Raw genomic sequence first — 26,065 nt, forward strand, 5'->3', positions numbered from 1 at the left:
TTGGATACTCCGACCTACCATCCAATCAATTGCGCTATAAGCACAAACCAATAAGCGCTCTCGGAAGCGATGACCGACGGAAATGGACCAATGAAGTGGAACGTAAGCAAAGCGGACGATTTAGTGCGCAAAATCTCCATTATCCAATTAGAGGGCTTGTAGGGATTGTTTTGGAGGCGGTGCTTGATACTTTCCAGTACCATAGGATTCTGGGTAAAGCTGCTTCCTGTTCGTGTTTACTCTAGGCGCAAAGATGCCGGAGCGAGAGAGTAAGTATAAAATAAACAATATAGACAATATTTCCACAGATTGCGGGGGTATTAGGGAGATATAAAACACCATTAGTGCTGACGTCTTTGCGTTTGGCCGTCCTAGTTCTGTCTAGAGAAGGGCATATGTTGCATCGTAGATATAATATTAATATACTGCACACATTGTAATTGAAAGTGCTGTATTCTGGTAGCGGACTGATAGTGAGCAAGAGTGGGTAAGCGTCCATGTTGGTTTGGTAGTAGGAAACGTTTAAGGGCTCATTTACGCCTGCCAATACAGTTGCATTCTCTTTGCACTGCCTTATAGCTGCACTTGTAGTCACTGCTCAGAAACATGCTGCTATGCCTATTAGTAAAGAAGAACCCTGGAGCTACTGCCACCTTTGTACCAAGTGGTAGCTCCAGGGTTCCCTGGGTGCCCTGCATCAGTGGGCGCAGCCACCTTGCATGTAAACGATAAGGTACATCCCTGTGGCACCCAGCCCTGCAAATGGTGCCAACCAGACCTGGAAAACATTAAAGGACATGTAAAGCCTACATTGTATATCAGTTGTATATCAGATTTCAAAGAGGCTAATCACTGATTACATTTTTGTGTGTGTATTTTTGCAGCAGCGCCATAATTGCTTCAAACGCAATATCTGTCTTAGATGTTTTTTGTTTTCTGCTCTGGTGTTTCTTTGGCTTGTAACAATGTTGTAAAAGGCAGTTTATGGAGCATGAAAGCATGCCAGCTTTAACTTAACATTGTTTCAACAAGGAACGCTGGGGGCAACAGATACTGCTTTCAAATGCAAATCATTTCCAAATACATTATAAATTATTTTTAGTTTGAATGTGTTTTCTTGGTTTACATCCCCTTTAAACAATAACATGGTATGATAATGATACGTATATTTAATTAGCGTTGCTGCAGAATACACCCAATTCAGTAAAATTTATATATATATAGTGTGCTAACACAGTTTAATTAGACAATTTATAAAAGAGATCAAAGTTAAAGACAAAAATCTTTACCTAAAATAGGTATTGACCTGGGTGTATATACCCCAGGTCCCTCGCCAAATATTTCAAATGCTAGTACAAATGCAGTGAAGACCACATAAATATACACACACTCACCGATGCTGAAATTTGGTTCGGGTGCTTGGAGCCCCGATCCCGTAGCCCAAGGGAGCAAACTCAAATCTCTGAAGAAAGCGACTCGCAAAACACCATGGTCAGCCAGAGAATGGAAAAAACTCGAACTTTATTTACATTCTTAAAAACCCAGAACGCCTGACGCGTTTCGTGTGTGCCCGCACTTAATCATACCATGTTACTGTCTCAGAATGTATGCCTATGATTAAGTGCAGGCACGCACATTGCAATAGTGGGCATTTTTTAAAAGCATGGTGGGGAAAGTTGCTGCTGAGATGTGATGTGGGTAGTGTGTCGTAGCCTCTCTCCTACAGTTTAAGACTTGTATGACTGTTGACGCATTTATATCAGTTTAATTAGTTAAGCAAACGTTTTCATCAGAATCATAAATAAGTTGAAAAATGTATGTTAATGTTTTTGTTCTATTTGTAGGTGATATGTTTTCTAACCCTCTGGCCCCTGAAGGCCATGAAGTGGAAGACATTCGTTCGTATCAGCAGTAAGTTAAATGAAATATCAAATTTTTTATGATTTCTTTTGATAGATTAAGACTACTAAATAAAAAACATTTATTAATGTGTTTATGTATTTGTTTTAATTAACTTGTTCTTTGTGGAAGATGTAAAAAATGCATTAAAAGCGTATTACAACTTTTTTTTTTTTTTTAATCTGTACTACTGTATATCTCTAGTGGATTTTTAGTAACTGTATTCTCTGATAAGGGCCTCAATCATTCGTGGACAAGGTGCTTTTTACCCTTTTTTATGCACATCTTGCACCTAATCTGCATCTTTTTACCAAAGGGAACCTTAATAGGGTTTGGACCTCCTGTACAGTATATGCAGAGCTTATATAAAAGTGGCTAGGGGTCATCCTTATTGTTTATTTTTTATTGAGTACCATGATGGGGTGATACATACAGCACATATAAGTAACCAGTACTGCAGTTATGTATTCGGAGTCGCCAGCATTCTTGGGGGACTGTAAATATTATATTCTTTTAATTTGGAGCATCTTCTTTTTACCTTCAAATGTGGGGTCACTGACCCCAGCAGCCAAAAATATTGTTATTGCTCTGTGAGGTTACGATTTTATTGTTATTTTATTCCTTATCGTTATATGCTGGCCCTCTCCTATTCATTTTTTAGTTTCTCATTCAAACCAGTGCCTGACTGATAGGATAAATTAGACCATAGCAACCATATAGCTGCTGAAATGCCAAACTTGAGAGCTGCTGAGCAAAAATTTAAACAACTGAAAAGCCATTAAAAATTAAGACCCAGTTGCAAATTGTCTCAGAATATCAAGGTCTACATCATACTAAAAGTTAATCTAAAGGTGAACTTCCCCTTTAACTTGTTTTATTTAGCTGCAAATAAAAGTGGCCATACACTTTAAGATCTGCTCGATTGGTGAGGTCGCCAAACAAGCAGACCTTTCTTTAAATATAGCCCTAGGGCCAAATTATCTATTCATGGATATAGAAGCTGTTGGAGAAAGTACAGCATCAGTGAACCTTTGCGGCCCTCAATCTAACGGGAAGATCGAACATGGCTAATTTTCGGCCAAATATCCATCAGGAAGGCCCTATACACAAGTGTATAATCTGCCTTAAGCACCTTTACACTCATGCTGTGATTTGCTCAGAGATTTTCTATCTAATTTCAGCTTGAGTCAATGGTTTGTAAAACAGTACTGATAAATAGCATTTTTTAGTTGTTTGTACCAATCTTTTGTTAGAGGCCATATGGCTTACATGCATGTATAATTGCGTAACTGAAAATATTGACCTGTTTTACTCTTGTTAGATCGAAACTGACAAACGATGACTTCCGAAAACTGCTTATGACTCCACGTTCAACTCCTTCTTCAGCTCCTCCTACAAAATCCCGCCATCATGAGTACGTATCTGTATTATATTTCCTTTTTTTTAGATTAAACCAGATTCACATTAAAGAATATAAACACATTAGTATTTCAGTGGTACAGAAGTTTATACAAATTGTCGACATTTCAAAAATAATTATTTGTTTTGTGCTTCAAGGCTTTTATAAATAACATGGTTAAACATTTTTCTTCAACTGTTAAAAGTAGTACTGTTTAAAGGACATGTTAACTCCCCCCCCAATATATTTTTTTTCTTGTCTAATAAAAGAAGGTTGTATGTAGGACATAGGCATGACACCGAGTATTTCTGTTATATATGTCTTTTATTGGTTATTGTAATTACATATTCACTGATCAGTCATTAACCTCTGCACTCACAGAAAAGGTAGCTGATTTTTTTGGTGACATTTAATAGTATAATCTGTAAATCTGTGTATCACTGACTGGTCAGTCTCCTTCTATAGTCTGTGACTATGTAGTAGCCTACAAATAGAGGGGAAAATGCTGCATAAGCTTTTAGATACAGATAGCATGTCATGTGTCAAGCACCTAATATATTTACTACCTCATATGTATATTTGAGTTTTATATATTCTCTGAATAGTAAAACCTTAGTTTTTCCTTGGTACTAATTAGAATTATTAAAGTTCAGTACTAAAATATACTTATTGTATGCTTTTTTTTAAGTGGAGATAGGCCTGCTATTCTGATGTGTATGTTTGTTTTGTTTAAGAATGCCACGTGAATATAATGAGGATGAAGATCCAGCAGCTCGAAGAAGAAAGAAAAAAAGGTATAACTAATTGTCCATTTGCAGTTGGTTCTAAGTGTATACTTCTCTTAGAACAACATGTAAAACATTTCAAACTTCCATTTGGGATGAACACTTGTGTTAGGTTCTAAGAATGAGCAGATGGCTCCAGCTGCCACAGGAATATATGTTAGCTTTTGAAGCAGAACAAGCATTTCATGAACTTTTTAAATATACATTTAAGAAAAGGTCAGTATTACCCACACTGTCTTAATGTTATACAGAATAAATACAGTAGCATTTTGACAGGTTCCAGTGACATCGTAGTAAATTGAAAAGAATCTTTCATTGCTGAATTAACATACAAGGATATAAACATGAAATTAAAAGTCCTATATCATTTGGTGGCACTTTTTGCATATAAATCAAAACTGGGTGAGTAAAATCGGCATCAAAGCAAGTGCTGGCTAGAGGAAGTCTGCTTTATGCCAGCATATGTTATGGGGAAAAAATAGGAAAAATCTACACCTCCGTATGTGTATGTATGTTAATAGATCCTGTCAGTAACATGCCTACTTTTATTCTGTGGATACTTCATTACATCTCCCAACAGCATTTTTAGGTACTGAGTTATAATGAACCCACAGATGTGTATTTATAATAAATAACCCAGCAATATGTAATCCTTAAAGAATGGCAAAGCAATGCTTTATGTAAAGTGCTCTTTTTTTCTGTAATATTTGCATCACAGACCTTTTGTTTTATTTTTGCCAGCTACTATGCTAAGCTGCGACAACAGGAGATAGAGCGAGAGAAAGAACTAGCAGAAAAATACAGAGACAGAGCCAAGGAACGACGAGATGGTGTTAACAAGGATTATGAAGAAACTGAGCTTATCAGCACTACAGCCAACTACAGGGCTGTGGGGCCAACAGCCGAAGCGTAAGTAGGAAATACATAGTTTGGAGAGATATATGATTTCTCTTGCCCTAGTAAGTCCTGTAGCTAAATACGAAAAAATAACGGAAAAAGTGATAATTTGAGCATCTATTTGCTGGGCACAAAAATACCCAAGGTGGGTATGTAGCAGGTAAGAATTCAGAGGAATTTTTTTTCTTCATCTCATAACCAGTGCTTTAGGCCTTTTGCCAGATGGACTCTTTCCTTTCCATTATAACCATAAATGTTAATGTAAATATGAGTTATTAACCAGTAAGCTGAGTTTTGTTCATTGGCAAACTAATGTGTACCTTTTTAACAGAGACTTCATTTTTTTTTTTTAATAAATTTGACAGTGACAAATCTGCAGCAGAGAAGAGGCGCCAGTTGATCCAGGAGTCCAAGTTCTTGGGTGGTGACATGGAGCACACTCACTTGGTGAAAGGCCTGGATTTTGCTTTGCTGCAGAAGGTAAGTAAATTGCATCCACAGCCTGTTTAGTCCATTATAAGTGAGAAGAAAGTGCGAGAGCCTTTAAAAGGGATCGTGATCTCTTTCGTCTCTCTTTTTATTTTTACATTTTCAGTTTGTTTAGGAAATAATACATTTCTCTGTTATGTCTGTGGGACACAGGGACCATGGGGTATAGCTTCCACCACTAGGAGGCAGGACACTGTAAAGAAAAAACTCCTCCCTCTAGTGCTATACCCCTCTGCCTAGGCACCTAAGGCTCAGTTTTTTCAGTGTCCTCAAGGAGACAGGATCTCATCACTATCACACATTGATTGATTACTACGGCCAGCATTACACTGGCACCAGGGGTCGACCCAGAGCTCTCCTACAAGGAGTGCCTCTTATGTGGCTTCCCCCGACGTGGGACTGCGGTGCAGGGGCTAATAAGTCTCTTAGGAGCCAGCCACACAGCCAAACACCCGCGCCTCACTATGGAACGGGGGGGGCTGCCCAGCACACGCACGCTGCCTATCTGCTTACTGCAGAGATACCCAGCGCAGACATTGGTGAGTGGCATCTGAAGCCCTAACCTCTCATGCGCCCTGCCTCTCCCCCACTGACCGATCACAAGCGCCATTTCACTCGCGCCAAAGACGCGCGCGCACAAGGGGGCGGGACCGGCAACCGAAACCCGCACTTCCGCTTCCTCTCTCTCACTTCGCGCCAAGTTGCGCACCTAACAAGACGCACATCCGGCTATCGCGCGCCAGAGAGAGAGGACACGGGGAAGAGAGCACCGCATACGCTCCGGGTCAGACGATCACGCGGCACTACTGGGAGGCAGGAGCTGGTAATAGCAGCACCTGCTGCACTATAGAGGGAAGCGCTTAAGAGAAGCGCTTAGGTTATTGTGGGGCTAAGTACTGCGCGCACTAAGGGTACTGTTATTAACCCTACACAATATGGCAGAGGGCATCCCAGAAGGTCCCTTTTCCAGGGCCTCCCACTCTAAAGTTAAATACCTAGCCTGTGCCAAGTGCCGTAAAAGACTGCCAGCAGGCCGCAAAGAGCCATTATGCTCTTCCTGCACCAGCCAACCCGCAGAGGCACCTTCCCAGGCACTGGAACCCGCGGCCCCCTCAGTAAATACACAGGATGGGGACCCATCTCCCACTCCCAATCCTGAGGTGCCCATACAACCACCCATGCCCAGCCAGGACCCTCCTACATGGGCATTACAATTATTTACAGGCATTCCCAAATTGGCAGCATGCCTAGATAAACTCCTGGACAAACTAGACCAGGGTTCAGGGGACCCCCGCACAAAGCACCCCAAAAGGCCGGCCCCCCTCCCTACGGAGGAAGACAGTGAGGGAGACTCACCAGTACCCTCTCACACATGGGAAGAGCAATCCCTCAGTGAAGGGGAGATCTCTTCGGATCAGGCAGAGGGCGGAGAGGATCTTAACAAACCATCCTCAGAGGCACTTGACAACCTCATTTCCGCCGTATTTCGCTGCCTTGACCTCAAAGAGCAAGAATCCTCTTCGGATTCATCATCATCTCTTTTCAAAAGGCAAAAGAAATCTTCCCTAGCCTTCCCTTCACACCAGCAATTAGACAGTATTATACAGTCCGAATGGGAACATCCGGAAAAGAAATTCCAAACTAACCGTCGCTTTCAGCGACTATATCCCTTTGTTCAGGACGCACTAGACAAGTGGTCATTACCACCGTCAGTTGACGCACCCGTATCTAGACTGTCCAAAAATACCGCACTACCAGTGCCCGACGCTTCGTCCTTTAAGGACTCAATGGACAAGAAAATGGAGGGATTCCTTAGGTCCATTTTTACCGCGTCAGGAGAGTCCCTCCGACCAGTCTTAGCATCAGCTTGGGTAAGCAGAGCAGTCCAATCTTGGTCGGCATCCCTCCTGGAAGGGATCAGCTCCGGTACGCACAGACAAGACCTCCTTAACTTAGCCTCACAGATTAAGGAGGCCAATGACTATATTTGCGAGGCGTCACTCGACGCGACCCAGGTAATTAGCCGAACATCAGCTCTTTCGGTAGCCGCTCGCCGCACACTCTGGCTCAAACTCTGGTCCGCAGACCTGTCATCAAAAAAGTCACTAACAACCCTTCCCTTTAAAGGGAAACTTCTCTTTGGCCCTGAACTTGACAAGATCATAAGTCAGGCCACAGGGGGGAAAAGCACATTGCTCCCACAACCACGGTCGCGCACCCCCTTTTGCAGAGGCCGCTCCTTTCGTCCCTCCAAGACATCCAAGGCCTCCACTTCCGGCAGAGATTTCTCCTCGCAAAACTCGGGCCCTAAATACCGCACTCAGAACCGCTTCAAGTCTAATTGGCAAAACCGCCGCTCCCAAACCAAGTCATCGGACAAACCTACCTCCACATGACTATCCTCTTCAGCCATCCACCCCATCCCCAGTGGGCGGTCGACTACGCCTCTTCAGGGAGGCTTGGTTACATCTTACCCCAGACCCTTGGATACGAGAAATCGTGTCCTCAGGCTACCACCTAGAATTCGAAACCTCTCCCCCACCGCGTTTCTTTATGTCCAGAGTCCCCCAGGAGTACTCCAAACAACTCGCCTTCCTAGATCTGATACAACACATGCTCGCCGAACGGGTCATCACGCCCGTTCCCACCGGAGAAAGGTTTTGGGGATTTTACTCCAACCTGTTCATTGTCCCCAAAAAAGACGGATCATTCCGTCCGGTGCTAGACCTGAAACAACTAAACACTTTCATCAGATTTACTCGCTTCAAGATGGAGTCACTACGGTCGGTCATAGCAGCCATGAATCCACACGAGTACATGACAGCCGTAGACATCAAGGATGCATACTTACACATCCCCATTTTCCAACCGCACCAGAGATTCTTGCGGTTTGCCTTCAAAAATCAACACTATCAATTCCAGGCCCTTCCCTTTGGCCTGACCACAGCCCCACGCATCTTTACAAAGGTGATGGCAGCAGTCACGGCAGACCTGCGGCAGCAGGCCCTATTCGTCACGCCATACCTGGACGACATTCTCATCAAGGCCCCTACTCACGCAGTAGCGCAATCCAGCCTAGACACAGTACTAAGAACTCTCTCGGACCTAGGCTGGACCATAAACTATTCAAAGTCCACCCTTTCTCCTACTCAGAGAATCACATTCTTGGGAATGACCTTCGACACGAGAATCCAACGCGTATTCCTCCCACCAGAGAAGATCATCAAGATCCAATCCCTAGTCAGGAAACTTCTGGAGTCACCTCAGCCCTCTGTCAGATTTGCCATGAGGACCCTGGGGTCAATGGTCGCCTCCATAGAGGCAGTCCCATTCTCTCAGTTTCACCTCAGAGAACTTCAATGGAATATCCTGGACCAATGGACGCGCAAGTCCCTAACGCAGCCAATTGTCCTAAGCCACAGAACCAAAGCGTCCCTCCACTGGTGGCTCAACTATACACATTTATCGACAGGCAAGTCCCTGACAGACCCCCACTGGACTATCTTGACGACGGACGCCAGTCTCCAAGGATAGGGGGCAGTCTTCCAGACACAAACAGCACAAGGTCTTTGGTCTCCTGCGGAGACACAGCTTCCGATAAACATCTTGGAAATCAGGGCTGTCCGCCTGGCACTCCAACACTGGCAGAACCAGCTCCACGGACAGGCAATCAGGGTGCAATCCGACAACGCTACCACGGTAGCGTACCTGAATCACCAGGGGGGCACCAAGAGCCGCGCGGCACTAAAGGAGGTAGGCCTAATACTGTCCTGGGCAGAAGCCCACAGCGTCACCCTGTCCTCAATATACATCCCGGGTCTAGAAAACTGGCAGGCCGACTATCTCAGTCGGCAAACCCTCGACCCGGGAGAGTGGTCCTTGAAACACCAAGTCTTTCAGAGCATTACACAAAGGTGGGGTCAACCAGACGTAGACCTCATGGCCTCACGGCTCAACCGCAAAGCGGACACCTTCATGGCACGATGCAGGGACCCACTAGCCATAGCAGCGGACGCCATGACGACCCCCTGGGACTTCCCCCTCTCCTACGTGTTCCCACCCTTCCCCCTACTACCCAGGGTCATCAAAAAGATCAAACGGGAACACTGCACAGTGATACTCATAGCTCCGCACTGGCCCAGACGGGCTTGGTTCTCGGACTTAGTCAACCCGAGCAAAGGGAACACTTGGCCACTACCTCTGACACCGGACCTGCTCTAGCAGGGCCCTATCCAGCACCCCAACCCGGGAGTACTACATTTGACGGCGTGGCTACTGAATCCCTAATCCTCCGCCGTAAGGGTTTCTCACCAAACGTTATCCACACCATGATCGCGGCACGAAAAACGGTTTCCGCAAAGAGCTACCATAGGATATGGAAATGCTACAAGGAGTGGTGCGATCAGGCGCACCTACCATGGGATCAGTTTTCCCTGGTATCCTTACTCGAGTTTCTGCAATCAGGGATGACTAAGGGTCTCTCCCTTGCCTCCCTTAAATCGCAAATATCCGCACTTTCCATACTATTCCAAACAAAAATAGCAGAAATTCAGGACGTACGTACGTTCCTTCAGGGAGTAGCACACATAGTACCCCCTTACAGAGCGCCAACACCCTCCTGGGACCTCAACTTGGTCCTCCGTTCACTACAGGAAGCCCCATTCGAACCCCTAGCCACCATCCCATTACTGTGGCTGACGTGGAAGACCATATTCCTTGTCGCTATCGCATCAGCCAGACGAGTTTCAGAACTCAGCGCTCTATCATGCCAACGACCATTCTTGACCTTCCACAACGACAGGGCGGTCCTCCGCACGGTGCCTACTTTTCTCCCGAAGGTGGTAACCAAGTTTCACCTAAACCAGGAGATCACTCTCCCTACGTTCTGCCCACAACCACAGAACCCCAAGGAGAAAGCACTTCACTCCCTAGACCCAGTCAGAGCTCTAAAGTTCTACCTCGAACGCACTAATCACATCCGCACCACACAGTCCCTGTTCATCCTACCAACAGGCCCACGCAAGGGCTCCCCTGCATCCAAGGTCACAATTTCCAGGTGGATAAAAGAAGCCATACGCAGAGCATACCTAGCCAAGGGAAAGCCATCTCCCCTCCAAGTGAGGGCACACTCTACCAGGGCGGTCAGTACTTCCTGGGCATTTAGGAATCGTGCCTCTGCAGAGCAGCTGTGCAAGGCTGCCACTTGGTCCTCTATCCACTCCTTTACCAAATTTTACAATTTTGAGGTATTTGCGGCAGACAGCGCACATTTTGGAAGGAAGGTATTGCAGGCAGCAGTTGCTCACAAATAAGCCTCGCTTCCTCCCTCCCTATCATACAGGGGACAGCTCTGGTATGTCCCCATGGTCCCTGTGTCCCACAGACATAACAGAGAAAAGGGGATTTTGTATTACTTACCGTAAAATCCCTTTCTCTCTGAAGTCTGTGGGACACAGGGCCTCCCTCCCTGGAAGCGAACTTCTGGTTTTCCTGATTCCAGTTATTCTGTATATAGTTACTTCCGTTGAGTTACAGTTACCTCTCGTTGCTAGACAAAACTGAGCCTTAGGTGCCTAGGCAGAGGGGTATAGCACTAGAGGGAGGAGTTTTTTCTTTACAGTGTCCTGCCTCCTAGTGGTGGAAGCTATACCCCATGGTCCCTGTGTCCCACAGACTTCAGAGAGAAAGGGATTTTACGGTAAGTAATACAAAATCCCCTTTTTTCATGAAGGCAGCGACTTTCAGACAAAAGGAACATATGACCTTAAAACATCCAGCACTGCAGATTAGAAATGTAATAAAAACCTATTGTGGCTGCTGAACCATTGCTGACATTAGTCTCACTACAGCTATTGGTGGACCTGCACGCACTTTTGGCATCATGCTCGTGGCATACAAAGAGAGAACACAGATATTTTTCTCCTGCCTTGACATTTATAGAAAAATTTTTTTTAATGTAAATTTACAAGTAAAACATTTGAATTAGGTGGCATATCTTTTGTCAAGGAATTGCTTGATTACCAAGGAAAAACCTTTATTGGTGGGTTCTCTCAGACAGGACAAAACATATATTGCTTTCTATATCTATAACAACTTAGTATGTAAATTCTGCTTCTCCTAAAACTCTGATTTAATGAGCGTAATTGTTGCTACTAACTGGAAGCATAATTGTATTGGTTACCATTTTTCCAGAAGCTCTATTGTATGCATTGTATGAATGTGAAGTTTAAACGCAGTTTAGTAACTTCCATTTTGTTTGGGTAATACATTCTAAATGTGTCACTGGGACCACTTACCAGTAGGTTTTTTTTTAGATTTTCCCCAGTTATTTTTGAATAAGTGCAAAATAAGGCAATTATTATGTGTGGTCAGCGTTCTGAAATAAAAAAAAAAAATCTAAAGCAACCTTAAATGATAATTAAAGGAAATGTAAATTTATAGTGGAAATGCACCTTTCAGTATAAACCATTACACTGTTGTTTTCATTCTGGTCATAGGTCCGTGCTGAGATTGCCAACAAAGAAAAAGAAGAAGAGGACATAATGGAGAAACCCCAAAAGGAAACAAAGTAAGAGCAACTAGTCCAACTGGAGGCTAAGGCTAATGCCAGAAGTGGCACATGTAGCTGATATCTGCCGAATAGACGGATATCGGCTACATGTGCCTGGTTGCACTGCATACACTTATCCAGCTCCTCTGTGTTATTTTGAGCTTGTCAGCTTGCTGCCTTCTGCTGGCCAGTGGCGGAGTTTAGGAAGGCATGAAGGGCACATGTTTTTATCTGTTTTCCTTTAAACAGTTTGCTTTATAATATAAATTTATCTTTAGGATATACATTTCTCTGTTTTTTAACTTCTTACAAATCTGCTGCTTTTTGCCTTTGGCTTTCCATTTAATTAGGTCTTTGGTGTCATGGGAGAAGGGGTAAAACTAGGTTTAGAGTTTAATATTATATTTGCACCACTTCCAAAAACTTTATACGAAATTCCAGTCAAAAACAATTTTTTCTTTTTTGTATCTTTTCCACCATAAAGGAAAGATGAGGATCCAGAGAACAAAATAGAATTTAAAACTCGACTTGGTAAGAACATTTATGATTTGTTTTATATATGTTTATCTGCACGTGAGTTTGTACTTTAAAGAGAAAGTTGTCTTGGCAGAAAACAAAGGCCTATGTTAGACTGAGTTGGTAGTTTTTTGGCCTGCATGAGGGACTAAACCAGTGGCCTGTCTAAATGATATCTATTTGGGGTATTTATTAGGTAGATTTAAAATCATGCTGGGCAAGGACTGTATCATTCCTCTTCTGATTGGCATTAACCTCTATTATGGTCCAATAGTTGGCCTAATGGCCAAATGCCAAGATCAACCCAGTTTCGGTTGAGCTTCCCAAACTAGCAGATTAAGGGGCTTAGTTTTATAAAAAAAAAGAAATCTATAACAGCTCCTGCACAGCTGTTTGCTATCCCTGCAGTTTCATGGCCTCTGTGTAGGAATTTAAAAGATACATAACATTTAAATCTTCTTTATGTAACTTCACCTAAAGAAGTTCTTTGCTACTGGAAGCTAAATGCAGTGACTTATGTAGTTTGAAAAAATGTTGTGTTATATTCCATGATATGAGCCATTTAGGTGAATTGTAGCCTCAGTATCAATACACTACAAGTGTTGTGTTTTGATGTACTGAACTTACTGTGCCAGCAGAGAGGTTCAGTATCCCTATAGCGGTAATGATCTGGCCCTTTGAAGTTGTTGACAGGAGCTTGCCACCTTGGATTTTGTATGGCTTTTTAGTGTCTGTGACACTGGCTGCTAAGCTTAAGTGTTATTAGACATCATCAAGCAGTCAGCAAGGTCTGTTCATCATAGATACTATGGGGCGGTTTATTAAATTGTAAAGCAGTCCTGCCATGTAAAGTTAAACTGAGCTTCATGTTGTAAACATTTTCTTCCCAGGTCATCACAGATACTACGGGGCGGTTTATTAAATTGTAAAGCAGTCCTGCCATGTAAAGTTAAACTGAGCTTCATGTTGTAAACATTTTCTTCCCAGGTCGCAACGTCTACCGTATGCTGTTTAAACCAAAAGCATATGAAAGGAACGAGCTGTTCCTGCCTGGCCGAATGGCATATGTTGTGGATTTAGATGATGAATATGCAGACACAGATATCCCAACCACACTCATACGCAGCAAAGCTGACTGTCCCACCATGGAGGTAATATTTGATTGTTGTTGTTTTATTATTATTTTTTTTATTAGAGAGATATATTATCCTTTTACTCATTGTTATATACCATATTGGGCTAATAATTTATTTCATGGGACTGAATTATGATGAAAAATTAAGATTTTACACATTACGAAGCTACAGTACTGATCTTGTGAATATGTAATTTGCAGGCTCAAACTACTCTCACCACCAATGATATCGTCATCAGCAAGCTTACTCAGATCCTGTCCTACCTAAGGCAAGGAACGAGAAACAAAAAGCTGAAGAAGAAAGACAAAGGTACAGTACGGAGCTCTCCAATTCTAATTTCGATAATGACCTGTGTAATGAATGGGTTTAAAATGCCACTAAAGACTTCCCCCATCTTTGGAATTGTATAATGGAAATATTTAGTGCTAAGAAAAAAACACCTACTGTATATATATTTTTTTATGTCTATGGTAAGTTTTGCAAAGAAATAAGGAATCAGCAGGATGTGAAAAAGGTAAACATTGTGGCAAAGAAAACACTGCATGGAAAGGGTTACTTTTCGACATTAAAAAAGACTGTAAAAACATTGTTATAATAGTGAAAATCGCATAAATACAGCAAGAGGAAATAAATGCAGAACTGGAGGCCAGCCTTTTGGGTTTAAGCCAGTCGCACAGCAATTAAAACTGTCCTTGTTCCATTGGCTTGTAAAACTGTTGGCTTGTGACGACCTTTATTTTCTGTAAGCCTGCATCCCTCAAGAATGTGCAAGTCAGTAATTTCCAATGATACCTCCTTAAATTACAAGGCAAGTAAAAATGCTAGGGTATGGATGCCTGACAAACAGTCACCCCCCAAGATATTTTCAATTTCCATGTCCTTTTATGTAATGTAATGTCGACATAGAGCAACACATATGCCTATGTGAGACGCAGCAGCTTCTAATAGGGAGGGGCAATCTGAATGGTGACGCTCTGCTTTAGAGCCCTGTAGATCATGGCATAACTAACTAATGATTCTTCTTTTCAAGGCACGTGTATGCGTGGGGCAGAAGCAGAGTGTAATACATTTGAGAAAGCATTTTCAGTCCTGTAGTAGCCCTCAGATACCTATAGTTGAGTTAATTATTATTATTATTTTTTTTTTTTTTTTTTTGTTAAAGCCTTACTCCTGCACCATACCAGGAAGCAGGCAGGCAAATTACTTTACTAAAAAAGCGAAGCACTAACAAATCTAATATTTCCATGTTTGGAATGTTCTCATTTCTCAAAATATTCTCATTTTATGTAACTTTTTCCTATTTTAGGACGTCTAGATGAAAAGAAACCACCCGAAGCTGACCTGAAGTAAGTGCAACTAAAGGCTCCAGTAATTTTTACACACATACTAGGCAGACCCAGGAATAGCAATAACTTTAGGTCATATTCAGGGCACAGTGGTACTTATGTGTGTGGTTATCTGAATTTTGCACCACTCCCCAGCTCACAGCGTGATCGGCTCAGCTAAAACTGAGAGCCCTAGCCCCTAATCTCACAGACTAAATTTCATGTCAAAATCATCAGTCATAGGGTTGCCAACTGGCCGGTATTTTACCAGCGTGGCTGGTAAAAATGATCCCTGATACCAATGTTATTAATAGGGAAAAAGGTTAAAAATATAGGTGGCAATTCAGTTTTACTGCAATAATGTCTTTACTTCTCAGCAACGTCACTCTTGGTACTTAGTTCTTGCTTGGTACCAAGAATTTACTTTCGGTTCCAAGAACTTACCTTTGGTATTATTGCTTCTGTATTCAAATATTTTTTCCATAAAACTGCCCAGTGGTAAGGTTCCTTGAAGCTTTTACTTGCTTCTTCTCACACTTAATAGTAGTCATGTCAAATTTCAATTTTGTGTCCTTGCTTCTTTGCCTCAAAGTATTTTTGATGATATTGGAGACTATGTCCCGAGTACAACCAGAGCTCCACGGGAAAAGGAGCGTGAGAAGCACAGAGAGAAGGATCGGGACAGAGAAAGGGAACGCCCACGTGAACGAGAACGAGATCGGGATCACGACCGAGAGCGGGAAAGAGACAGAGAGAGAGCCAGAGAAAGAGAGAGAGAGCGGGAAAGGGAAGAAGAAAAAAGGAGGCACAGCTACTTTGAGAAACCCAAAGCTGATGATGAGGTGAGATGATAAGGAGGGCAAAGATTCAGCAGATAGAATTTTGTGGTCACCGGTTTAAAAGCAAACCTCTTATTGGTTGCTATGGGTTATTGCTTCTGGGCAAACTTGCCTTTTTATTACATATGGGGGAATGTGTAGTGTATGGGCCATATATCAATTGGAATATAAGTGATTTCCTCCGGCATCAGTTGATATCTACTTCCCCAGTCTCTTGACCACAGACCTGATAATTACTCCTTTAATTATGTCTAATTTGTTTTCAAGCTGACTATTAATTGTGTTTTTTTTGTTTTGTTTTGTTTACAGCCTACTGATGCTGACAAAGGTAAGGTTATCCTTCTTTACTTGAGTATCTTTACTCTTACCTTACACCAGTGCTGTCCAACTTCTGTTGTACCGAGGGCCGGAATTTTTCCGACCTATGTGGTGGAGGGCCGATAATGGAAGCCAGTTTTGACCACTCCCCTTTTTGAAACCACACCCACTTGAAACCACACCCATGTTATCACATGATCATATCCATATTAATGGTTGTAGTACAGCAAAAACCTGCCATACTCTGCCTGCCCTACCCTGCCTGTGTGTCATACTCTGCCTGCCCTACCCTGCCTTTGTGTGTGCAATACTCTGCCTTCCCTACCCTGCCTGCCCTACTCTGCCTGCGTGCCATACTTTCACTGTGTGTGCCATTCTTGGCTGGTTTGTGCCATACTTGGCCTGTGTGTGCCATACTCTGCCTGCCCTACCCTGCCTGTGTGTGCCATACTCTGCCTTCCCTACCCTGCCTGCGTGTGCCATACTTTTACTGTGTGTGCCATTCTTGGCTGGTTTGTGCCATACTTGGCCTGTGTGTGCCACACACTGCCTACCCTACTCTGCCTGTGTGTGCCATACTCTGCCTTCCCTACCCTGCCTGTGTGTGCCATACTCTGCTTGCCCTATGCTGCCTGTGTGTATGGCACACACAGGCAGCCTACAGTGACACAATGCTGGCACTGCTCCTACAGTCTGCACAATAACTATATATTAAAAAACTTTTTAATTGCAGTACCACCTCAGTATATGTTCTTTTTGTAGTATGCAGGGATTATTTGTGGGTTTCTACTGCTCCTGAGGTGTGAACAGGGGAACAATGGGGGTGATTACAGCCTGAGCCTGAGGTGTGAACACTGCAGGGGGTGAACAATGCAGAGATTACAAGGTGTGAACAGTACAGGGGGTTACATATTTAAACAATACAGCCTGAATCTGAGGTGAGAACCATGCAGGGGGCAGTTAATCACAGTACTGATACCATTTAAAGCTTACACAAGAGTAAGCCATCAAAGCAGCCAGACAGGTGGGGGGCCATACAGAGGGGGGTCGCAGGCCGCCAGTTGGACAGCGCTGCCTTACACAATTAGATCTGCTAATCTGGCAATCTTTGCCCAATTTGGCCGCCTAAAGTTTTTTAACATGTAACTCCTGAAACCTTGTATCTAAACTTTTGTCCATTCCTTACAGGACCTGGATCTACCAAGGACCTTCTAAAATCCATCAATGAGAATTTTGCTGGTGCTCCTGGATGGGAGGGAGTAGAATCATATCCTTTTCAAAAATGAACAGTATTTTGTTTGTATCATTGATATAATGAGCAGCCAATGAGTGTGACATGTTGTCCAATATAGGTTTTTCTATCCACTAAAAACACATTTATTTAATATTTGGTATTACTTTACACTATATCAGACTTTTTTTTATTCTCATGTGTGCAGACTCCGAGTGAGATGCTAATGAATAATAACTGGCGTATTCTTTACTATCATCCCTCTCCCAAGAACATCAAACTTCCTTTTGAGCAGTATTGTCCTATTAGAGTTATGGCATATAGTTTTGGGTGATTATTGCCAATGCAGGGTGTCCTGCAGTTCTTCCTGTTCACATCTGTGGAAATCATTCCACTGTTAAAAGAACAGTATACACCCCTTTATAACATGAGCATTAAACTAGCATATAATGCCAGTTCCTTTTTAGCACTTCCTGTCATTTCTGGTCCCAAAGAACTTCAAAGATGCTGAAAAAATTAAATATCTGTCCACTGAGAAGCCTAATGCCACAGCCTTAGCGTATGGCGTATATTTTAGGCAAGACGAAAAACGCTTGCCAAAAATAGCGCCATACGCTCCTACCTGTGCCTGCACCTGAATGAATGGAATACGCTCGGGTGCAGGCACATGTAGCCTATATCCGCCGAAAATATGAAGTCTCGTGTTTTTTGGCGGATATCGGCTACATGTGTCTGCACCCGAGCGTATTTCATTCATTCAGGTGCAGGCACAGGTAGGCTAAATTTTACAGTATGGGGGCGTATTCAGTACCAAACAAATTCAAAGATAAAGTCAATTAATCTATGACAAACCAAAAAAAATCAAAAAGAAAAATATAAAAATAAAATAAAGAATGGCTAAATCAATACATCTATAAACAGAAAAATTTACCAAGTGAAAAGGTGAGGTCCGGGTGTAAAGACCCCGGACCTGACACATGTGTTATAAGCCAAACGAAAATCAATGAAATCAATTTAGCAATCAGGATTCACTCACCTGGATCCCAAAATGGTTCGGGTGCTCAAAGCCCCGAACCCGCAGCCAAGGGAGTAGTTCCAATAGTAGACGAAAAAACGAGGTTCCAAGCACTCCGAACCTTCTAAGTTTAAAACATCATCTTTATTGATCTATCAAGACACAAAAGCCTAACGCGTTTCGTGCGCGTGCGCACTTAATCATAGGCCTATGATTAAGTGCACACGCGCACGAAACGCGTTAGGCTTTTGTGTCTTGATGGATCAATAAAGATGATGTTTTAAACTTAGAAGGTTCGGAGTGCTTGGAACCTCGTTTTTTCGTCTACTATTGGCGTATTCAGTAGCCTAAAGAAGGGAGGTTGATAGGGAGTTCTAAGCAATTGGCTTAATCTTCCCGTCTGCCACTGTTTAGGACAGTGGCAGACGGGGAGATTAGTCACCCCGCAACATATCTTCATTGCCAGGGGCGACTAATCTCAGCGCAATGCCATCCCACCAGCAAGAATGTAAATCGCCAGTGGGATAGCATACACGTTGCTACGTTTCCCAGAAGTCACCCAAAGGAGGAGGTCAATAAAAATAGCCTAACTTTTATATTAGTGCTTTATAATGGTAAAAAATTGGAAAATATTGTTTCTTTTTTTATTTAAACAATAGGCAGAAGGATTTCAGCAAAAGTCCTATTTAATTTTTAAACAAAGATGTTTTTAGGGGTATACTGTCCCTTTAATATTAGAAGCTCCCTGATTGTCATATACTGTCGTCACTTATGCCATTTTTTTATCTTGAATCTCATAATTTGACACACAAGAATAAGTTTTATTTGATCTTTAATAAATGGCCACATTGAAGAAACATGAAGACACGCAAGTGGGAGATTTCTTTGGAATGTGGAACAGCTACGCTGAATGTTACCCAGCCACGTAAGTTTCTGCTTATCTGGGATGAATGTCTGTGACTGTGGTTGCTGAGGTTCGTTACCTAGCACACCACCTTTGTCAAAACTAAATTTAATTTAACTTTAATGGGACAGCAACTGTTTGCTATGTGCTGTGGAAATCAATTAAGCATCGTGTAAGCAGTAGATAACTTGCACCCAATTCTTTCTCTGAACAGCATGGATGCCATGGCAGTGGACAGTGATGAGGAAGTGGATTATAGTAAAATGGACCAGGTAAATATTTTCTTATGCACGATTAAGATTATAAACTAGAACAAAGCGGCGGCTATTTGTGTTTGGCACATCATTTTGTATATATCTTTCTAAGAAACCCTTGCTTGGTAGAACATTGTAAACACATCAACCTAACCCTGTGCACTAGTCAACTTTATCTTTACTCATTTTATATTGTTAAGCCTCTTAAAGCCACTTTAAGGCATTTAGCAGATATACAAAAGTACAAGGTTAAGATATTAAAATGTGTATATTAGGACATTGTAAGAGATGAATTCCCTAGCTGTGCCTCAGAGCTGTTGTACTGTGATTGTGACTGGGAATGTGATCTGGGGCTCATGAACCTAAACTGTTGTGATGCTCTAAGTTAATAACATACAGAAAGAAAGTTATAATGAAGCAAAGAGAATGTTGTCTTACAGTGAAGCAAATTAATTCAGCTAGTTGTATAATTTCAGCTGTATGGTTTACACATTATTTGTCAGTGTATTGCAGGGCCATTATGGCTGTTGTACATAGTTTATCACTCAGGTATGCTTAGGTGAGGGTTAGTCTGCGTCTCTTACAGGGCCTATGCCTGCACTTAATCTACTCCTGCTGCCATCTCAGAAAAGTCCAGCCATTGACCCCACACATTTATAAATTTGTCTGGGCATCCTCTAGCCAAGTATTCTGCCTTGTTCAGAGGAAGGGTGTAATTAATATTTTTTTTCTCATTGGGCCAGGGTTGGAGGTCTAGTTGTTTTCCATGTTAAGAGGATTACTTTTTTGGCATAATACAGCATTTGCAAATAGAACAATCTCTGGTACGTCTTGACAGTGAGAGGCTTAGTATGGCCCATTAAGCATATGTTGGGGAGATCAAACCTAGTATGTATAAAATGTAATCCTTCCAGAAGCATTGTTTATGGACACATTGCCAAATAACATGAAACCGCATACCCACCTCTACTTCACATTTGTAGCAGGTATCTGGAGTAACTGGGTATATTTTAGCTAGTCCATAAGGTGTCCGGTATACTCTATGGAGAAATTTTATTTGGGTCAATCTATTTCTGTTTGAAATTGTGAGTTTGAGGACCATTGTGATCACCTTTACCAGTCCAGGTTGCCATGCTGTGGGGTTGAGGTTGCACAGTTGCAGGATACTGAAAAAGGTTGGGGTTGGAAATTGCCATCTGAACATTCTTGTGAATATGGATATTGAGACAAAATGAGGCCCTGTAAGGATTGGTACTTAGAACTAGGGATTGTATCCATTAAGAAAGTAATACAGTGGTTTAGCACCTACATTCGTTAAAGTGCATTTGCCACTTGGAACCAGTTAGCAATTAGCTTATAAAAGTCTGCTACAAGCTGGAAAATGAAAGGAAAGACTTGACTGGTTCTGTTGGCAGCTGCACTTGTGCAGTTTTGCAGCTATATGTATTATAATGTGAGATTCATGCAAACCCTGTGTTTTCGCATTTTCCAGAACAGGTAGTTGAGATGTTATGTTTTTGGCATTTGAAAAACTGTACCATTTTATTGTTTATTTCCATAAAGCTATCAAATAAAATTTAAATTGAATTCTGATGTTTCCTTGATGTGGAAATATCGGTGCTGTTCCAGGAGCGTGCCCTCAGCTTTATGGGAGGCGGCATATATTTATTAGTGTAAAGTTGCCTAAAAGAGTGTATTGGCTGTGCTATGTATGTATGTATAACTTTATTTATAAAGTGCCACAAGGGTACGCAGCGCTGTACAATCTTGCAGAATACAAAATTGCACACAGGGAGGACAAGTGATAAAGTGATATAATAAATAAATACAATATATATATATATATATAAATACAATATATATATATATATATATATATATATATATATATATATATATATATATATATATATATATATATATATATATATATATATATATATATATATATATAATATATAATATATAGCAAATGGAAATTGAGAGAGGCTGCGGCAGCAGCCGAAACGTTAGATGTTGATTTAATAAACACCTTATGCTTTACATAAGACCTGTGAGTGCGGGACATTTCCATTTGCTATTATTCCTAAACTTTTGGGGACTGCACCCAGGCATGGCTATTGCTCTATGACTTGAGTGCCTGTCTACAAGCAGAATATATATATATATATATTAATATAATATATATAGAATAATATATATAAGACAAAAAAGTGTCAGCACTCACAGGATTTAAAATATTTGAAAAAAAGATACATTTTATTACAAAATATGAAAAAGGAACATTACAGACCTCAACGTTTCAGTCCCCCACAGGGACTTTTGTCAGGAGGCAGAGAAAAGACAGTACAAACATCTCTAACTCTCATGACCTTTAAATTTACTCACATTTACTCTGTATACAGCTGCCTACCAACCCCCACCAAGCCCCAATTGTAACTCTTAGACAATATGCAGGAATGTTTTAAAAGCAATTAGATCAAGATTATAGTCATATGATGAATATATCATTAGAAATGCCCCATACAACAGTAAGGGAAGCCATTAATATTTGTACAGTGCCACTGGGACCCCACGTGGGGAAATGTACCCTCTGTGCAGCTGTATGTGTGAGTTGTAGTTCCACAATAGATTAGTCATGCAGTTTATATATATATATATTATATATATATATAATATATATTATAGAAAATAATCATCCGTGGCCAGCACACCCTTCAATGTTTTATCAAAAATTTATTGAAAATATATACATCTAAGTGCTATCCCTCCAACCACAGATATTACCATCTGCATCTTTCGTATCCCAACATAGTCACAAAACAGATCACAATTGTGATTTTGGGAGGTATTCTCTTACATAACATATATGTGACGTCTCTCAATTATAGCTTGTTTTTGCGGTTACAGCCTGATTTATTTGTATGACAATCTTCACTTTAGGGTAACAAAAAGGGCCCCTTAGGCCGATGGGACTTTGATACACAGGAAGAATACAGCGAGTATATGAACAACAAAGAAGCATTACCCAAGTGAGTTGTATTTTGATTGCATGCCTAAGAAATGCTCTGTTTATAAGGATTATATTAGAATGCATAGTAGTATTTGGTTTATTTCTTTATTTTATTTCAGCAAAGCCTGTTGTAGGTTACTCACAGGAAGACTTATCTCTATGTTTGTGATTTGTACACCTTTAGAACCATTTAGTTATTATATTGAATATTAATATATTCATATGTTTTAAAACATCACCAAACTAACAAATGTTCAATTTGGCCACACAAGTGCTGGGACATAGTTGATAGAATTCTTTGGCCCCTGGGTTAACATTCAGATCCTAACACAGGCCTGTGCAGATGTGACCTACTAGTTTTTAAAGCCTAACCCCTGATACAGGTATTGGGCCTGTTATACAGAATGCTTGGTACCTGGGGTTTTCCAGGGGGGGTCTTTCCATAATTTGGATCTCCAGACCTCAAGTCTACTAAATAATAATTTAAACATTAAAAAACCCAATAGAATTGTTTTGCCACCAGCAAGGATTAATTATGTCTTAGTTGGGATCAAGTAGCTGTACTCAGTGAAGTTTAGGATGTTACTATTATTATGCACACGTACGATGTGCATAAAAACCCTGCATGTAAAGAATTGTGAAACCTTTCCCTTGTCCATTCTGTACGCAGTCATTTTATAGTATGAGTGTTTCTTTCTTTACAGGGCTGCTTTCCAGTACGGCATTAAAATGTCCGAAGGGCGTAAAACACGGCGCTTCAAAGAGACTAACGAGAAGGCCGAGCTGGACAGACAGTGGAAAAAAATTAGTGCAGTAAGTGTCAGACGTCTTTCTGTTTTTAATTTCCAGTCTCTTCTTCCATTTGTAATTATTGTATTCCCCAGTGGGGCATTCATTCCTCTTGTGTGTAAGGGATACAAAGTATTGGGCCAAACTTCTTGCTGACCTGGTGGTTAGTTGTCCTGCCTTGTGACTATTGGTTAGTTTGGCTTCTCTGATAGGTCTAATTGCCATCTTGGAGCAAGGAAGGGATTTTTCTCCCTCAGAAGATTATTTCTCTCAATCAACTAGCAGTCAGGCAAGTTTCTGACAAAAAGGTTGAACTCGATGGGTGTGTGTCTTTTTCCAGCCTATGTTACTATGTATTCAGCCAAAGAGATAAAGTTTATAGAGACTCAAGCTCAGTTTTTGAAATGATGGATGTAAGGGGATTCTGTTTCTCTGACTACAGGAAAGTGTCACTATGCCTACTTAAACCATATTGAAGATCAATTAAAAAGTTGCTTAGAATTTTCCATTCCATAACAAACTAAAAGTTAGCATAAAGGTGAACCACCCCTTTAACACAGTTTTAATGTAAAAAAATAATTTTCTTTTAACCTGTTTTAACTTATTATATGTTTAATGAAACAATCCCTTTGTACTGTAAGCTAATATGGGTGATATTGAAGTACCAGATATCTAATAACTACTGTTTTTACTTTCCAGATTATTGAAAAACGGAAGAAACTTGAGGCGGATGGGTAAGAAAAGCATAATTATATCTGTGGCCATCTTGTTGTATTTGCTTCTGGGTTTGTGCGGATACAGTGATGTCTGAAGTCTGTGGCAAAAGAATGTCTTACTCCTCTGTAAATAATATTTGTAACAATCATATTAAACGTCAGAGTTTTTCCCCTTGCTTGTGATCTCTACACAGTATAGTGCTGGATTGGGCAGTTGTGCTCTAAAAGCCGCAGAAACAGGCCCAGATGCTGTTTATTAGGAGAGAGAACTATAATAGGAGCATTTTCTCTGCACATGGGATAAAGCTGATGCAAAGAAAGGAGATTATGGTGCAGCACTCACTAGAGAGACTACTCAAGCAATAAGCAATTTTAATTACTGGGGCAGTGTTTAACAAGTTGGTGCTCCCCCCCCCCCCCCCCCCCGTCATTTCTTCTCCTTTAAATAGTCAGTGGCTTAAAGGAACAGTAACACCAAAAAATGAAATTGTATAAAAGTAAGCAGATAACAGATAAAACCCTATTGTTTTCTACAGAGCTTATCTGTTATCTGCTATGTAACCTGTGCCTTTTCTCCTTTTTTCCAGCTTGAATGGCTGCCCCCGTGGCTACACAGCAGCTTATTATATAAATTATAGTAGTGTTACAGTAGCAAACACACCAGTTTTACCAGTGCAGGGCAACAGTGCATTATATTTTTATTACTTTAAAGCTCTTTCATTTTTTAGTGTTACTGTTCCTTTAATGGAATGTGTAGCTCCCCCTACTGTCAGGTTCTGCATGTGACTGTTTGACCCAAAGAAGCTGCTACCATGAGGCAAGGTGGGAATCTTGCCGTAGGTGGCAGCATCACACAGGTTACCAAGGGCGGTAAAAAGCCATTTCTGTTAACTTTAAGAGCCACAATTCCAGTTAAATTTTGCCTCTTCTTGTGCAGTGTGTGCAGTTCTGCTCTGTGCACTAATGATGTGGTCTGGAGAGGCTGTGTTCCACAGGAATAGCTGCCCATCCCATCTGTGCCATTCTTAGTGTCAGACTCCGGATATCTTTTTTTTTACAAGCAGATTCTATTTATTTTAGTTCTGTATTATGTGAAAAACCTTTAATAGCACAACAGGTAAAAACTTACTTTTTTCCCCCTTCTTTTCAGGGTTGAAGTGAAGAGGCCTAAATACTGAAGAGTTCCAACCTGAACCTTTTTATTTTTAGCCAGGCTGTAATTTACACTGTAGCTTATACTTAGTGGATGTGTATAACCATGTGCTGGAAATAAAGTCAAGTGATCATGGAAACCCCAAGTAATGTTTAAGGCTCGACAGGTTTTATGTTCATTGGCTCTTCATACATCTGCTTGTGTTTCTATTAGTAACTGAGTGCTCTTTGTCATATTTGATTCAGTCATTAAATATTTAAACCCTCCCTGTTTCTGATTACTGAATATTTTGTTTTACAAGAGCAAGCAGTCTCTTATTTAACTGTGGAACAACACTGACTACAGTGCCTAGCCAGCAAATAGGCTATCTATAAGCATTACGTGTTCCGCTGTGTCAGAGGATCTAAAATGTCTATGTTCCTTCTTTCGGTATAACTGCTTAAGTCTCCACTGTCTGGAACCTGCTTTTCTGGGGTCCTGGCACGACATCAACATGAGGAAGAAGAGTTAGGCCAGAGTAGCATACATTCAGTTAGATTACTTATTGGTGTTGGTGGGGGCATCGGATAGTGCAAGCCATGGGCCCCAGACTGCCTTAAATATTTTTGGCCGCCCTCTGGCCAAGAATCGTTCACAAGTTTCTGCTAAAAAGCGAGGGATGTGTAGGGAGTCGGACTTGGACACCGGGAAAACTGCTGGGCCCCACTAGCTGCCTTCTGCTATACTTCCCCCTCGCTATACCATGAAATTAGAGGTGTTTAAATATGGAGAGCAGGAGGAAAACATGAAAGCGTAAAGAAGATGAAAGCGATAGAGAGGGGAGAAAGTAAGAAAGCA

The 26,065-nt window shown here is 41.4% G+C and overlaps 1 protein-coding gene across 1 annotated transcript; it reads left to right on the forward strand.

Moving 5' to 3' along the window:
* The first annotated feature begins 139 nt into the window (after window positions 1-139).
* ik (IK cytokine) lies at window positions 140-25,494 on the forward strand. The gene is made up of 20 exons (XM_031898727.1): window positions 140-269; window positions 1,845-1,911; window positions 3,221-3,313; window positions 4,033-4,092; window positions 4,825-4,992; window positions 5,346-5,460; window positions 11,967-12,037; window positions 12,504-12,550; window positions 13,523-13,686; window positions 13,872-13,980; window positions 14,978-15,017; window positions 15,589-15,838; window positions 16,145-16,163; window positions 17,342-17,420; window positions 19,247-19,324; window positions 19,518-19,575; window positions 22,501-22,589; window positions 23,275-23,383; window positions 24,059-24,093; window positions 25,226-25,494. Exons 1-20 carry the CDS (start codon window positions 254-256, stop codon window positions 25,251-25,253), a joined length of 1,695 nt encoding a protein of 564 aa, XP_031754587.1. The 5' UTR covers window positions 140-253; the 3' UTR covers window positions 25,254-25,494.
* Window positions 25,495-26,065: the final 571 nt, after the last annotated feature.

This window comes from Xenopus tropicalis, chromosome 3, assembly GCF_000004195.4.
Source record: "Xenopus tropicalis strain Nigerian chromosome 3, UCB_Xtro_10.0, whole genome shotgun sequence".
Lineage (NCBI taxonomy): Eukaryota > Metazoa > Chordata > Amphibia > Anura > Pipidae > Xenopus > Xenopus tropicalis.

Excerpts from the sequence above, each read along its gene's own strand:
- ik (XM_031898727.1), top strand. Across the intron at positions 17,421-19,246 it reads GGATGGGAGGGAGTAGAATC|ATTGAAGAAACATGAAGACA; the intron begins ATATCCTTTTCA and ends ATAAATGGCCAC. Across the intron at positions 19,576-22,500 it reads ATTATAGTAAAATGGACCAG|GGTAACAAAAAGGGCCCCTT; the intron begins GTAAATATTTTC and ends TCTTCACTTTAG.